Raw genomic sequence first — 17,500 nt, 5'->3', positions numbered from 1 at the left:
TCCCGTCCTGTATCTCAGACCCAGCGGAAGCTCTCTGACTCCCGTCCTGTATCTCAGACCCAGCGGAAGCTCTCTGACTCCCGTCCTGTATCTCAGAGCCAGATGAAGCTCTCTGACTCCCATCCTGTATCTAAGACCCAGCGGAAGCTCTCTGCCCTCTCTCCTGTAAGAAGGCCTCACACGCGTCATTCAACGCCAGGTTACGAGGAGGTTGAGTCATAGCTACGGGAAATCTTCTCCTACAAACTGGACATTTCCAAGGTTTCTTCTCTGCCCAGTATTCCTGCTGACGGACCTTACAGAAGCTGTGGCCGCATGCCAGGATGACAGGATCCTCGAAGACGTCACAGCAGATGGGACAGGAGAACCTGTCCTCTGGTAGAGATGATCCGGATGCCATTTATTTATTTATTTTACCTTTATTTTAACCAGGCAAGTCAGTTAAGAACAAATTCTTATTTTCAATGACGGCCTGGGAACAGTGGGTTAACGACAGATTTGTACCTTGTCAGCAACCTTCCGGTTACTAGTCCAACGCTCTAACCACTAGGCTAACCTGCCGCCTATACACTCTAACCACTAGGCTACCCTGCCACCTCTACACTCTAACCACTAGGCTACCCTGCCGCCTCTACACTCTAACCACTAGGCTACCCTGCCACCTCCACACTCTAACCACTAGGCTACCCTGCCGCCTCTACACTCTAACCACTAGGCTACCTGCCACCCCCTACACTCTAACCACTAGGCTAACCTGCCGCCTATACACTCTAACCACTAGGCTACCCTGCCACCTCTACACTCTAACCACTAGGCTACTCTGCCGCCTCTACACTCTAACCACTAGGCTACCCTGCCGCCTATACACTCTAACCACTAGGCTACCCTGCCGCCTCTACACTCTAACCACTAGGCTACCCTGCCGCCTATACACTCTAACCACTAGGCTACCCTGCTGCCTCTACACTCTAACCACTAGGCTACCCTGCCGCCTATACACTCTAACCACTAGGCTACCCTGCCGCCTCTACACTAACCACAAGGCTACCCTGCCGCCTCTACACTCTGACCACTAGGCTACCCTGCCACCTCTACACTCTAACCACTAGGCTACCCTGCCACCTCTACACTCTAACCACTAGGCTACCCTGCCATTATCTCACACCGCTGCCTCTCCTCGTTCTGTAACAGCTTCTGTACTTTACAGTCCACAGCTTCCACTTTACAAAGGGAAAGTAATCCACTCAAATACAGTCCCAAATCCACCCCCCACCCCTCCCCTCAAAAAAAGGTGAAGCTGCACTTGGAGATGACAGTTCTGACGACGGTGTGTCCCTCTAATATCTCTCGGTCTTAACCGCATGAATCCAAAATAAAATCGTTGTGGGATCCACCTGAGTGGAACACCGTAGAGCTCAACGGTTAACAGTAGTGAGCTGTACTCAGCTTGGCCCTCAGAGTTTACAGACAACCAAGAGCGCTTAGACAGGTAAGTTGTGTGTTTCAGTTGACGCCAACAAAAACACTGATCAGCCAATCAGCGATGACGTTTGAGGTCAGTTACACTTTGGTTATCAAGGAGCCTTTTATTCACGCAGGAGAACGATTGGTTGAACTTGTGTAGTGGTGTAATAACAGGAGAACGATTGGTTGAACTTGTCTAGTGGTGTAATAACAGGAGAACGATTGGTTGAACTTGTGTAGTGGTGTAACTACAGGAGAACGATTGGTTGAACTTGTGTAGTGGTGTAACTACAGGAGAACGATTGGTTGAACTTGTGTAGTGGTGTAACTACAGGAGAACGATTGGTTGAACTTGTGTAGTGGTGTAATAACAGGAGAACGATTGGTTGAACTTGTCTAGTGGTGTAATAACAGGAGAACGATTGGTTGAACTTGTCTAGTGGTGTAACTACAGGAGAACGATTGGTTGAACTTGTCTAGTGGTGTAACTACAGGAGAACGATTGGTTGAACTTGTGTAGTGGTGTAACTACAGGAGAACGATTGGTTGAACTTGTCTAGTGGTGTAACTACAGGAGAACGATTGGTTGAACTTGTGTAGTGGTGTAACTACAGGAGAGCGATTGGTTGAACTTGTGTAGTGGTGTAGCTACAGGAGAACGATTGGAATGTAATAGCTGTTATATATATAATGACTTGAAGTTTATTTTTACCGGTATTGGTCAGCACACCTCAAAACATACAGGGAATGATCACACCTCTGTTGGTACTAGTGACAACAACAAACAGTAACTCCCTGTTGACACCACAGTAATGTGGGTGGCTTGGTTCTCTTACCCTTGTGGGGACCTAAAAGCCTCAGAAATCCCTACAAATAAGGTAAAACAAGGAACATATGCTCTCTCCTGGGGCCATGTTTTAAGTCCCCATGAGGACAAAGGCTATTTTAAGTTTAGGGGTTTGGATTAGGGTTAGGATTAGAATTAGGGTTAGGGGTTTGGATTATGGTTAGGATTAGAATTAGGGTTAGGGTTAGGAGTTTGGATTAGGGTTAGGATTAGAATTAGGGTTTGGGTAAAAGGTTAGCGGTTAGGGTTAGGGTTAGGGTTATAGGTTAGGGTAAGGTTCATGGTTATAGGTTAGGGTAAGGTTTAGGGTTATAGGTTAGGGTAAGGGTTAGGGTTATAGGTTAGGGTAAGGGTAATTTTATGGGTTATTGTTTAGGGTTAGGGGTTAGGTTTAGGGTTAGGGGTTAGGTTGAGGGTTAGGGGTTAGGTTTAGGGTTAGGGGTTAGGTTTAGGGTTAGGGGTTAGGTTGAGGGTTAGGGGTTAGGTTTAGGGTTAGGGGTTAGGTTTAGAGTTAGTGGTTAGGGAAAATAGGAAATAGCTTTTTTTGTATGGAAATAGCTTTTAGGGTCCCCAGAAGGATAGAAAAACATAACGTCTGTCTGTTGTGTGTGTGTGTGCTCGTGTGTGTGTGTGTGTGTGTGTGTGTGTGTCTGTGTGTGTGTGTGTGTGTGTGTGTGAGAGAGAGAGAGAGAAATAGAGAATAGTACACATGACACCTAGAGTCCCACCAAGTCCCACCAGGCCAGGACCATAGTGGCTGAAGGACTTTTTAAGAAAGATCTCAGGATGCACCGCCCAAATGTTCCCTATATACTGCACTACTTTTGACCAGGGCCCATAGGGAATGTAGGGATGGAATACAGAATGTAGGGATGGAATACAGAATGTAGGGATGGAATACAGAATGTTGGGATGGAATACAGAATGTAGGGATAGAATACAGAATGTAGGGATGGAATACAGAATATAGGGATGGAATACAGAGTGTAGGGATGGAATACAGAATGTAGGGATGGAATACAGAATGTTGGGATAGAATACAGAATGTAGGGAAAGAATACAGAATGTTGGGATGGAATACAGAATGTAGGGATAGAATACAGAATGCTGTGATGGAATACCGAATGTAGGGATAGAATACAGAATGTTGGGATTGAATACAGAATGTTGGTGATGGAATACAGAATGTAGGGATAGAATACAGAATGTAGGGATAGAATACAGAATGTTGTGATAGAATACAGAATGTAGGGATAGAATACAGAATGTTGTGATGGAATACAGAATGTAGGGATGGAATACAGAATGTTGGGATGGAATACAGAATGTAGGGATGGAATACAGAATGTAGGGAATGAATACAGAATGTAGGGATGGAATACAGAATGTGGGGATGGAATACAGAATGTAGGGATATAATACAGAATGTAGGGATGGAATACAGAATGTAGGGATGGAATACAGAATGTAAGAATGGAATTCAGAATGTTGGGATGGAATACAGAATTTAGGGATGGAATACAGGTTGAGGTTGTAGGGATAGAATACAGAATGTAGGGATGGAATACAGAATGTAGGGATGGAATACAGAATGTAGGGATCGAACACAGAATGTTGGGATAGAATACAGAATGTTGGGATAGAATACAGAATGTTGGGATAGAATACAGAATGTTGGGATGGAATACAGAATGTAGGGATAGAATACAGAATGTTGTGATGGAATACAGAATGTAGGGATGGAATACAGAATGTTGGGATGGAATACAGAATGTAGGGATGGAATACAGAACGTAGGGATGGAATACAGAATGTAGGGAATGAATACAGAATGTAGGGATGGAATACAGAATGTGGGGATGGAATACAGAATGTAGGGATATAATACAGAATGTAGGGATGGAATACAGAATGTAGGGATGGAATACAGAATGTAGGGATGGAATACAGAATGGAAGAATGGAATTCAGAATGTTGGGATGGAATACAGAATGTAGGGATGGAATACAGAATGTAGGGATAGAATACAGAATGTAGGGATGGAATACAGAATGTTGGGATGGAATACAGAATGTAGGGATGGAATACAGAATGTAGGGATGAAATACAGAATGTAGGGATGGAACACAGAATGTTGGGATAGAATACAGAATGTTGGGATAGAATACAGAATGTTGGGATAGAATACAGAATGTTGGGATGGAATACAGAATGTAGGGATAGAATACAGAATGTAGGGATGGAATACACAATGTTGGGATGGAATACAGAGTGTAGGGATAGAACACAGGATATAGGGATGGAATACAGAATGTACGGATGGAATACAGAATGTAGGGATGGAATACAGAATGAAGGGATAGAATACAGAATGTAGTGATAGAATACAGAATGTAGGGATGGAACACAGAATATATTGTGCCATTTAGGACATCGTCCAGACCGCTACAGTTCAGCAGCTCCAGTCAGACAAAGAGGAGAAGCTCAGAGATCCCTAACCTGCTGCTAATGTCTGCTGATCTCTATAAACCAGCTACAACAGCAGACACGGAGGTAAGTGGACACTAGATAACAAGGTGATCTCTGTAAACCAGCTATAGCAGCAGACACTGAGGTAAATGGACACTAGATAACAAGGTGATCTCTGTTAACCAGCTATAGCAGCAGACACTGAGGTAAGTGGACACTAGATAACAAGGTGATCTCTGTAAACCAGCAGGATGGAGACACTGAGGTAAGTGGACACTAGATAATTGCATAGTAGCACCTCTATCTCTCTCTCTCTCTCTCTCTCTCTCTCTCTCTCTCTATATATATATATATATATATATATATATATATATATATATATATATATATATTTCTCTATCTCAGTGTGTCTCTCTCTGTCTCAAATCCCTCCATCTGTATCTATCCCTATTTTTGCCATTTTAATTCCTATGTATTTTCTCTGCCTTTGTTTTCTTGCAAGGATTTCACTACGCAGCGACAAGACTATGTCTCCCTCCCAAGTAGCAGACTATTCCCTATATAGTGCACTGCTTTTGACCAGAGCCTATGGGGCAGTATATAGGGAAAGGGGTTCCATTTGCGACACAGTCTATGGGATCAGCTCACAGGCTTAGACTTGGTACTACACAATGTGTTCTCTTTTCACTTCCCCCCCCACTCTTCCCAGGCTGATATAGACGAGGTCTGATCTAGTGGGCTCTTCCTCTACTCCTCTTCCCAGGCGGATATAGACGAGGTCTGATCAATTTGTAAGTCGCTCTGGATAAGAGCGTCTGCTAAATGACTTAAATGTAAATGTAAATCTAGTGGGCTCTTCCTCTACTCCTCTTCCCAGGCTGATATAGACGAGGTCTGATCTAGTGGGCTCTTCCTCTACTCCTCTTCCCAGGCTGATATAGACGAGGTCTGATCTAGTGGGCTCTTCCTCTACTCCTCTTCCCAGGCTGATATAGACGAGGTCTGATCTAGTGGGCTCTTCCTCTTCCCAGGCTGATATAGACGAGGTCTGATCTAGTGGGCTCTTCCTCTTCCCAGGCTGATATAGATGAGGTCTGATCTAGTGGGCTCTTCCTCTTCCCAGGCTGATATAGACGAGGTCTGATCTAGTGGGCTCTTCCTCTACTCCTCTTCCCAGGCTGATATAGACGAGGTCTGATCTAGTGGGCTCTTCTTCTACTCCTCTTCCCAGGCTGATATAGACGAGGTCTGATCTAGTGGGCTCTTCCTCTACTCCTCTTCCCAGGCTGATATAGACGAGGTCTGATCTTGTGGGCTCTTCCTCTTCCCAGGCTGATATAGACGAGGTCTGATCTAGTGGGCTCTTCCTCTTCCCAGGCTGATATAGACGAGGTCTGATCTATTGGGCTCTTCTTCTACTCCTCTTCCCAGGCTGATATAGACGAGGTCTGATCTATTGGGCTCTTCCTCTACTCCTCTTCCCAGGCTGATATAGACGAGGTCTGATCTAGTGGGCTCTTCCTCTACTCCTCTTCCCAGGCTGATATAGACGAGGTCTGATCTAGTGGGCTCTTCCTCTACTCCTCTTCCCAGGCTTATATAGACGAGGTCTGATCTAGTGGGCTCTTCCTCTTCCCAGGCTGATATAGACGAGGTCTGATCTAGTGGGCTCTTCCTCTACTCCTCTTCCCAGGCTGATATAGACGAGGTCTGATCTAGTGGGCTCTTCCTCTACTCCTCTTCCCAGGCTGATATAGACGAGGTCTGATCTAGTGGGCTCTTCCTCTACTCCTCTTCCAAGGCTGATATAGACGAGGTCTGATCTAGTGGGCTCTTCCGCTACTCCTCTTCCCAGGCTGATATAGACGAGGTCTGATCTAGTGGGCTCTAGCTCTACTCCTCTTCAAGGCTGATATAGACAAGGTCTGATCTAGTGGGCTCTTCCTCTACTCCTCTTCCCAGGCTGATATAGACGAGGTCTGATCTAGTGGGCTCTTCCTCTACTCCTCTTCCCAGGCTGATATAGACGAGGTCTGATCTAGTGGGCTCTTCCTCTACTCCTCTTCCCAGGCTGATATAGACGAGGTCTGATCTAGTGGGCTCTTCCTCTACTCCTCTTCCCAGGCTGATATAGACGAGGTCTGATCTAGTGGGCTCTTCCTCTACTCCTCTTCCCAGGCTGATATAGACGAGGTCTGATCTAGTGGGCTCTTCCTCTACTCCTCTTCCCAGGCTGATATAGACGAGGTCTGATCTAGTGGGCTGCTAATCTGACAGAAGGGTTTAGTTGAAAACACATTCACAGAATAGCATCATCTCCCTCACGCAAAAAAAAGAAACAGAGCTCAACAGAGCTCAGACCCTCTCTACCAGACCTGTAGGGCCCAGACCCTCTCTACCAGACCTGTAGGGCTCAGTCCCTCTCTACCAGACTTGTAGGGCCAGACCCTCTCTACCTTTCTACCAGACCTGTAGGGCCCAGACCCTCTCTACCTCTCTACCAAACCTGTAGGGCCCAGACCCTCTCTACTAGACCTGTAGGGCCCAGTCCCTCTCTACCAGACCTGTAGGGTCCAGACCCTCTCTACCAGACCTCTAGGGCCCAGTCCTTTTCTACCAGACCTGTAGGGCCCAGTCCCTCTCTACCTCTAAAGCACTCAGGGTGAGAACACAGAGGCTCTCTCTGAACTCTCACATTATGGCTGCAATTGTCATGTCGTCCAGTAGGGGGCAGGCTTTCATTGTTGAAGTGGCTGGATAAAGCAGTCCAGTATAGGCCTGTGCTGTAATCCTTTATCTCCCCTGTCCAGCTCCATTCCTCCATGTTGGGTTCATGTTCAGTTCCCATGCTCCACCCAAGCCCCTCCCTGCTGCACCCAAGCCCCTCCCTGCTGCACCCAAGCCCCTCCCTGCTCCACCAAAGCCCCTCCCTGCTCCTGCCAAACCACTCCTTGCTTCAGCCAAACCCCTCCCTGCTGCACTTAAGCATCAATACTACAGTTGACTACATGAGTACTACAGCTGACTGCATCAATACTACCTCTGACTAAATCAGTACTACAGCTGACTACACCAGTACTACAGCTGACTACATCAATACTACAGTTGACTACATCAGTACAACAGCTGCCTACATCAATACTACAGTTGACTACATCAGTACAACAGCTGACTACATCAATACTACAGTTGACTACATCAGTACAACAGAAAACTACATCAATACTACAGTTGACTACATCGGTACTACAGCTGACTGAATCGATACTACAGCTGACGACATCAATACTACATCAGTACTACAGCAGACTTCATCAATACTACAGCTGACTACATCAGTACTACAGCTGACTACATCAATACTACAGTTGACTACATCGGTACTACAGCTGACTACAACAATACTACAGCAGTACTACAGCTGACTACATCAATACTACAGTTGACTACATCAGTACTACAGCTGACGACATCAGTACTATAGAGGACAACATCAGTACTACAGCTGACTACATCAGTACTACAGTTGACTACATCAATACTACAGTTGACTACATCAGTACAACAGCTGACTACATCAGTACTACAGTTTATGCTGTCCTCCTCTGAGGTTCTCACATTCAGGAGAAATATGTGAGGGACTGTCCAATGGGCTTTGAAAACACTTACACAGATAAAGTAACTCAGCTCACGCACACACACACACACACACACACACACACACACACACACACACACACACACACACACACACACACACACACACACACACACACACACACACACACACACACACACACACACACACACACACACTATTGCGATGGCTGGGTTGTACTCACGGTAGGTTGCATAACATACTGTTGATGAGGCATCCAGGATGTATTCTGGACCTGTGGAGAGACATATCAGCTGTTGATACCTCAAGTCCTCTGAATACACACTCCACCTCTATAACCCTCCATCCCTCCATCTCTATAACCCTCCATCCCTCCACCCCTCCACCTCTATAACCCTCCATCTCTATAACCCTCCATCTCTATAACCCTCCATCCCTCCACCTCTATAACCCTCCATCTCTATAACCCTCCATCTCTATAACCCTCCATCCCTCCATCTCTATAACCCTCCACCTCTATAACCCTCCATCCCTCCATCCCTCCATCTCTATAACCCTCCATCTCTATAACACTCCACCTCTATAACCCTCCACCTCTATAACCCTCCATCCCTCCATCCCTCCATCTCTATAACCCTCCACCCCTCCATCTCTATAACCCTCCATCCCTCCATCCCTCCATCTCTATAACCCTCCATCTCTATAACCCTCCATCTCTATAACACTCCATCTCTATAACACTCCATCTCTATAACCCTCCATATCTATAACCCTCCATCTCTATAACCTTCCATCTCTATAACCCTCCATCTCTATAACCCTCCATCTCTATAACCCTCCACCTCTATAACCCTCCATCTCTATCTCCACCTCTATAACCCTCCATCTCTATAACCCTCCACCTCTATAACCCTCCACCCCTCCATCTCTACAACCCTCCAACCCTCCACCCCTCCATCTCTATAACCCTCCACCCCTCCACCTCTATAACCCTCCATCCCTCCACCCCTACATCTCTATAACCCTCCACCCCTCCACCTCTACAACCCTCCATCTCTATAACCCTCCACCTCTATAACCCTCCACCCCTCCATCCCACCATCTCTATAACCCTACATCCCTCCACCCCTCCATCTCTAAAACCCTCCATCCCTCCACCCCTCAATCTCTATAACCCTCCACCTCTATAACCCTCCACCCCCCATCTCTATAACCCTCCACCCCCCATCTCTATAACCCTCCACCCCTCCATCCCTACATCTCTACAACACTCCATCCCTCCATCTCTACAACCCTCCATCCCTCCATCTCTACAACCCTCCACCCCTCCATCTCTATAACCCTATATCCCTCCATCTCTATAACCCTCCACCCCTCCATCTCTACAACCCTCCATCCCTCCATCTCTATAACCCTCCATCCCTCCATCTCTACAACCCTCCATCCCTCTACCCCTCCATCTCTATAACCCTCCACCCCTCCATCTCTACAACACTCCATCCTTCCATCCCTCCATCTCTATAACCCTCCACCACTCCACCTCTATAACCCTCCACCACTCCATTCCTCCACCTCTATAACACTCTATCCCTCCACCCCTCAATCTCTATAACCCTCCACCACACCAACTCTATAACCCTCCACCCCTCCATCCCTCCATCTCTATAACCCTCCATCCCTCCACCCCTCAATCTCTATAACCCTCCACCCCTCCATCCCTCCATCTCTATAACCCTCCATCCCTCCATCTCTATAACCCTCCACCCCTCCATCCCTCCATCTCTATAACCCTCCACCCCTCCATCTCTTTAACCCTCCATCCCTCCACCCCTCAATCTCTATAACCCTCCATCCCTCCATCTCTGTAACCCTCCATCCCTCCATCTCTATAACCCTCCATCCCTCCACACCTCAATCTCTATAACCCTCCATCCCTCCACCCCTCCATCTCTAAAACCCTCCATCCCTCCATCTCCATAACCCTCCACCTCTATAACCCTCCACCCCCATCTCTATAACCCTCCACCCCCCATCTCTATAACCCTCCACCCCTCCATCCCTACATATCTACAACCCTCCATCCCTCCATCTCTACAACCCTCCATCCCTCCATCTCTACAACCCTCCACCCCTCCATCTCTATAACCCTCCATCATTCCATCTCTATAACCCTCCACCCCTCCATCTCTACAACCCTCCATCCCTCCATCTCTATAACCCTCCATCCCTCCATCTCTACAACCCTCCATCCCTCCACCCCTCCATCTCTATAACCCTCCACCCCCCATCTCTACAACCCTCCATCCCTCCACCCCTCCATCTCTATAACCCTCCACCCCCCATCTCTATAACCCTCCACCCCCCATCTCTATAACCCTCAACCCCTCCATCCCTACATCTCTACAACCCTCCATCCCTCCATCTCTACAACCCTCCATCCCTCCACCCCTCCATCTCTATAACCCTCCACCCCCATCTCTATAACCCTCCACCCCCCATCTCTATAACCCTCCACCCCTCCATCCCTACATCTCTACAACCCTCCATCCCTCCATCTCTACAACCCTCCATCCCTCCATCTCTACAACCCTCCACCCCTCCATCTCTATAACCCTCCATCCCTCCATCTCTATAACCCTCCACCCCTCCATCTCTACAACCCTCCATCCCTCCATCTCTTTAACCCTCCATCCCTCCACCCCTCAATCTCTATAACCCTCCATCCCTCCATCTCTGTAACCCTCCATCCCTCCATCTCTATAACCCTCCATCCCTCCACACCTCAATCTCTATAACCCTCCATCCCTCCACCCCTCCATCTCTAAAACCCTCCATCCCTCCATCTCCATAACCCTCCACCTCTATAACCCTCCACCCCCCATCTCTATAACCCTCCACCCCCCATCTCTATAACCCTCCACCCCTCCATCCCTACATATCTACAACCCTCCATCCCTCCATCTCTACAACCCTCCATCCCTCCATCTCTACAACCCTCCACCCCTCCATCTCTATAACCCTCCATCATTCCATCTCTATAACCCTCCACCCCTCCATCTCTACAACCCTCCATCCCTCCATCTCTATAACCCTCCATCCCTCCATCTCTACAACCCTCCATCCCTCCACCCCTCCATCTCTATAACCCTCCACCCCCCATCTCTACAACCCTCCATCCCTCCACCCCTCCATCTCTATAACCCTCCACCCCCCATCACTATAACCCTCCACCCCCCATCTCTATAACCCTCCACCCCTCCATCCCTACATCTCTACAACCCTCCATCCCTCCATCTCTACAACCCTCCATCCCTCCACCCCTCCATCTCTATAACCCTCCACCCCCCATCTCTATAACCCTCCACCCCCCATCTCTATAACCCTCCACCCCTCCATCCCTACATCTCTACAACCCTCCATCCCTCCATCTCTACAACCCTCCATCCCTCCATCTCTACAACCCTCCACCCCTCCATCTCTATAACCCTCCATCCCTCCATCTCTATAACCCTCCACCCCTCCATCTCTACAACCCTCCATCCCTCCATCTCTATAACCCTCCATCCCTCCATCTCTACAACCCTCCATCCCTCCACCCCTCCATCTCTATAACCCTTCACCCCTCCATCTCTACAACCCTCCATCCTTCCATCCCTCCATCTATATAACCCTCCACCACTCCACCTCTATAACCCTCCACCACTCCATTCCTCCACCTCTATAACACTCTATCCCTCCACCCCTCAATCTCTATAACCCTCCACCACACCAACTCTATAACCCTCCACCCCTCCATCCCTCCATCTCTATAACCCTCCATCCCTCCACCCCTCAATCTCTATAACCCTCCACCCCTCCATCCCTCCATCTCTATAACCCTCCATCCCTCCATCTCAATAATCCTCCACCCTCCATCCCTCCATCTCTATAACCCTCCATCCCTCCACCCCTCAATCTCTATAACCCTCCATCCCTCCATCTCTATAACCCTCCATCCCTCCAAACCTCAATCTCTATAACCCTCCATCCCTCCACCCCTCCATCTCTATAACCCTCCATCCCTCCATCCCTCCATCTCTATAACCCTCCATCCCTCCATCTCTATAACCCTCCACTCCTCCATCTCTATAACCCTCCATCCCTCCATCTCTATAACCCTCCATCCCTCCATCTCTATAACCCTCCACCCCTCCATCTCTATAACCCTCCATCCCTCCATCTCTATAACCCTCCATCCCTCCATCTCTATAACCCTCCACCCCTCCATCTCTATAACCCTCCACCTCTATAACCTTCCACCCCTCAATCTCTATAACCCTCCACCCCTCCATCCCTCCATCTCTATAACCCTCCACCACTCCACCTCTATAACCCTCCACCACTCCATCCCTCCATCTCTATAACCCTCCATCCCTCCATCCCTCTATCCCTCCACCCCTCCATCTCTATAACCCTCCATCCCTCCATCTCTATAACCCTCCACCCCTCCATCCCTCCATCTCTACAACCCTCCATCCCTCCATCTCTATAACCCTCCATCCCTCCATCTCTACAACCCTCCATCCCTCCACCCCTCCATCTCTATAACCCTCCACCCCCCATCTCTATAACCCTCCACCCCCCATCTCTATAACCCTCCACCCCTCCATCCCTACATCTCTACAACCCTCCATCCCTCCATCTCTACAACCCTCCATCCCTCCACCCCTCCATCTCTATAACCCTCCACCCCCCATCTCTATAACCCTCCACCCCCATCTCTATAACCCTCCACCCCTCCATCCCTACATCTCTACAACCCTCCATCCCTCCATCTCTACAACCCTCCATCCCTCCATCTCTACAACACTCCACCCCTCCATCTCTATAACCCTCCATCCCTCCATCTCTATAACCCTCCACCCCTCCATCTCTACAACCCTCCATCCCTCCATCTCTATAACCCTCCATCCCTCCATCTCTACAACCCTCCATCCCTCCACCCCTCCATCTCTATAACCCTCCACCCCTCCATCTCTACAACCCTCCATCCTTCCATCCCTCCATCTCTATAACCCTCCACCACTCCACCTCTATAACCCTCCACCACTCCATTCCTCCACCTCTATAACACTCTATCCCTCCACCCCTCAATCTCTATAACCCTCCACCACACCAACAATATAACCCTCCACCCCTCCATCCCTCCATCTCTATAACCCTCCATCCCTCCACCCCTCAATCTCTATAACCCTCCACCCCTCCATCCCTCCATCTCTATAACCCTCCATACCTCCATCTCTATAACCCTCCACCCCTCCATCCCTCCATCTCTATAACCCTCCATCCCTCCACCCCTCAATCTCTATAACCCTCCATCCCTCCACCTCTATAACCCTCCATCCCTCCATCTCTATAACCCTCCATCCCTCCGAACCTCAATCTCTATAACCCTCTATCCCTCCACCCCTCCATCTCTATAACCCTCCATCCCTCCATCCCTCCATCTCTATAACCCTCCATCCCTCCATCTCTATAACCCTCCACTCCTCCATCTCTATAACCCTCCATCCCTCCATCTCTATAACCCTCCATCCCTCCATCTCTATAACCCTCCACCCCTCCATCTCTATAACCCTCCATCCCTCCATCTCTATAACCCTCCATAACTCCATCTCTATAACACTCCACCCCTCCATCTCTATAACCCTCCACCTCTATAACCTTCCACCCCTCAATCTCTATAACCCTCCACCCCTCCATCCCTCCATCTCTATAACCCTCCACCACTCCACCTCTATAACCCTCCACCACTCCATCCCTCCATCTCTATAACCCTCCATCCCTCCATCCCTCTATCCCTCCACCCCTCCATCTCTATAACCCTCCATCCCTCCATCTCTATAACCCTCCACCCCTCCATCCCTCCATCTCTATAACCCTCCATCCCTCCATCTCTATAACCCTCCACCCCTCCATCTCTATAACCTTCCATCCCTCCATCTCTATAACCCTCCACCCCTCCATCTCTATAACCCTTCATCCCTCCATCTCTATAACCCTCCACCCCTCCATCCCTCCATCTCTATAACCCTCCACCCCTCCATCTCTATAACCCTCCATCCCTCCATCTCTATAACGCTCCATCCCTCCATCTCTATAACCCTCCATCCCTCCATCTCTATAACCCTCCACCCCTCCATCCCTCCATCTCTATAACCCTCCACCCCTCCATCCCTCCATCTCTATAACCCTCCACCCCTCCATCTCTATAACCCTCCACCCCTCCATCTCTATAACCCTCCATCCCTCCATCTCTATAACCCTCCATCCCTCCATCTCTATAACCCTCCAACCCTCCATCTCTACAACCCTCCATCCCTCCATCTCTATAACCCTCCATCCCTCCATCTCTACAACCCTCCATCCCTCCACCCCTCCATCTCTATAACCCTCCACCCCTCCATCTCTATAACCCTCCATCCCTCCATCTCTATAACCCTCCATCCCTCCATCTCTACAACCCTCCATCCCTCCACCCCTCCATCTCTATAACCCTCCATCCCTCCATCCCTCCATCTCTACAACCCTCCATCCCTCCACCCCTCCATCTCTATAACCCTCCATCCCTCCATCTCTATAACCCTCCACCCCTCCATCCCTCCATCTCTATAACCCTCCACCCCTCCATCCCTCCATCTCTATAACCCTCCACCCCTCCATCCCTCCATCTCTATAACCCTCCATCCCTCCATCTCTATAACCCTCCACCCCTCCATCTCTATAACCCTCCACCCCTCCATCTCTATAACCCTCCATCCCTCCATCTCTATAACCCTCCATCCCTCCATCTCTATAACCCTCCAACCCTCCATCTCTACAACCCTCCATCCCTCCATCTCTATAACCCTCCATCCCTCCATCTCTACAACCCTCCATCCCTCCACCCCTCCATCTCTACAACCCTCCATCCCTCCATCTCTATAACCCTCCATCCCTCCATCTCTACAACCCTCCATCCCTCCACCCCTCCATCTCTATAACCCTCCACCCCTCCATCTCTATAACCCTCCACCCCTCCATCTCTATAACCCTCCATCCCTCCATCTCTATAACCCTCCATCCCTCCATCTCTATAACCCTCCATCCCTCCATCTCTATAACCCTCCACCCCTCCATCTCTACAACCCTCCATCCCTCCATCTCTATAACCCTCCATCCCTCCATCTCTATAACCCTCCATCCCTCCATCTCTATAACCCTCCATCCCTCCATCTCTATAACCCTCCATCCCTCCATCTCTATAACCCTCCACCCCTCCATCTCTATAACCCTCCATCCCTCCATCTCTATAACCCTCCATCCCTCCATCTCTATAACCCTCCATCCCTCCATCTCTATTACCCTCCATCCCTCCATCTCTATAACCCTCCATCCCTCCATCTCTATAACCCTCCATCCCTCCATCTCTATAACCCTCCACCCCTCCATCCCTCCATCTCTATAACCCTCCACCCCTCCATCCCTCCATCTCTATAACCCTCCACCCCTCCATCTCTATAACCCTCCACCCCTCCATCTCTATAACCCTCCATCCCTCCATCTCTATAACCCTCCATCCCTCCATCTCTATAACCCTCCACCCCTCCATCTCTATAACCCTCCACCCCTCCATCTCTACAACCCTCCATCCCTCCATCTCTACAACCCTCCATCCCTCCACCCCTCCATCTCTATAACCCTCCACCACTCCACCTCTATAACCCTCCACCACTCCATCCCTCCATCTCTATAACCCTCCATCCCTCCACCCCTCAATCTCTATAACCCTCCACCCCTCCATCCCTCCATCTCTATAACCCTCCATCCCTCCATCTCTATAACCCTCCATCCCTCCATCCCTCCATCTCTATAACCCTCCACCCCTCCATCCCTCCATCTCTATAACCCTCCACCCCTCCATCCCTCCATCTCTATATCCCTCCATCCCTCCATCTCTATAACCCTCCACCCCTCCATCTCTATAACCCTCCATCCCTCCATCTCTATAACCTTCCACCCCTCCACCTCTCCACCCCTTCATCCCTCTATCCCTCTATCACTCCACCCCTCCATCCCTCCATCCCTACACCCCTCCACCCCTCCATCCCTTCCCCCCTCCACCCCTCCATCCCTCCACCCCTCTATCCCTCCATCCCTCCATCCCCAACCCCTCCACGCCTCCAACCCCCATCTCTCCATCCCGCCATCCCCATCCCTCTATCGCTCCATCCACCATCACTCCACCCCTCCACCCCTCCATCCCTCTATCCCTCTAACCCTCCATCCCTCCATCTCTATAACCTTCCACCCCTCCACCTCTCCACCCCTTCATCCCTCTATCCCTCTATCACTCCACCCCTCCATCCCTCCATCCCTACACCCCTCCACCCCTCCATCCCTTCCCCCCTCCACCCCTCCATCCCTCCACCCCTCTATCCCTCCATCCCTCCATCCCCAACCCCTCCACGCCTCCAACCCCCATCTCTCCATCCCGCCATCCCCATCCCTCTATCGCTCCATCCACCATCACTCCACCCCTCCACCCCTCCACCCCTCCATCCCTCCACCCCTCAATCCCTCCATCTCTATAACCCTCCACCCCTCCATCCCTCCATCTCTATAACCCTACATCCCTCAATCTCTATAACCCTCCACCCCTCCATCTCTATAACCCTCCACCCTCCATCTCTATAACCCTCCACCCCTCCATCTCTATAACCCTCCACCCCTCCATCTCTATAACCCTCCATCTCTATAACCCTCCATCCCTCCATCTCTATAACCCTCCATCCCTCCATCTCTACAACCCTCCATCCCTCCACCCCTCCATCTCTATAACCCTCCATCCCTCCACCTCTATAACCCTCCACCACTCCATCCCTCCATCTCTATAACCCTCCATCCCTCCACCCCTCAATCTCTATAACCCTCCACCCCTCCATCCCTCCATCTCTATAACCCTCCATCCCTCCACCCCTCAATCTCTATAACCCTCCATCCCTCAATCTCTATAACCCTCCACCCCTCCATCTCTATAACCCTCCACCCTCCATCTCTATAACCCTCCACCCCTCCATCTC

General features: G+C 49.7%; 1 protein-coding gene and 1 pseudogene across 6 annotated transcripts in view; both read right to left on the bottom strand.

Annotated features, from left to right (window-relative positions):
* The window catches only part of LOC135520992 (nuclear factor 7, brain-like), a 1,789-nt pseudogene extending 1,370 nt beyond the window's left edge, over positions 1 to 419 (bottom strand).
* Positions 1 to 17,500, bottom strand: part of rbms3 (RNA binding motif, single stranded interacting protein) — a 245,207-nt gene that overhangs the window by 21,947 nt on the left and 205,760 nt on the right. For all 6 annotated transcript variants that reach the window (XM_064946888.1, XM_064946886.1, XM_064946885.1 and 3 more), the window contains exon 10: positions 8,623 to 8,673. In XM_064946888.1, coding sequence (XP_064802960.1) covers positions 8,623 to 8,673 — 51 coding nt within the window. The remainder of the gene's footprint in view (positions 1 to 8,622; positions 8,674 to 17,500) is intronic.

Source organism: Oncorhynchus masou, chromosome 29, assembly GCF_036934945.1.
Source record: "Oncorhynchus masou masou isolate Uvic2021 chromosome 29, UVic_Omas_1.1, whole genome shotgun sequence".
NCBI lineage: Eukaryota > Metazoa > Chordata > Actinopteri > Salmoniformes > Salmonidae > Oncorhynchus > Oncorhynchus masou.
Note: the sequence above shows the minus strand (reverse complement) of the source record. Positions and strands in the feature narration are given on the sequence as shown.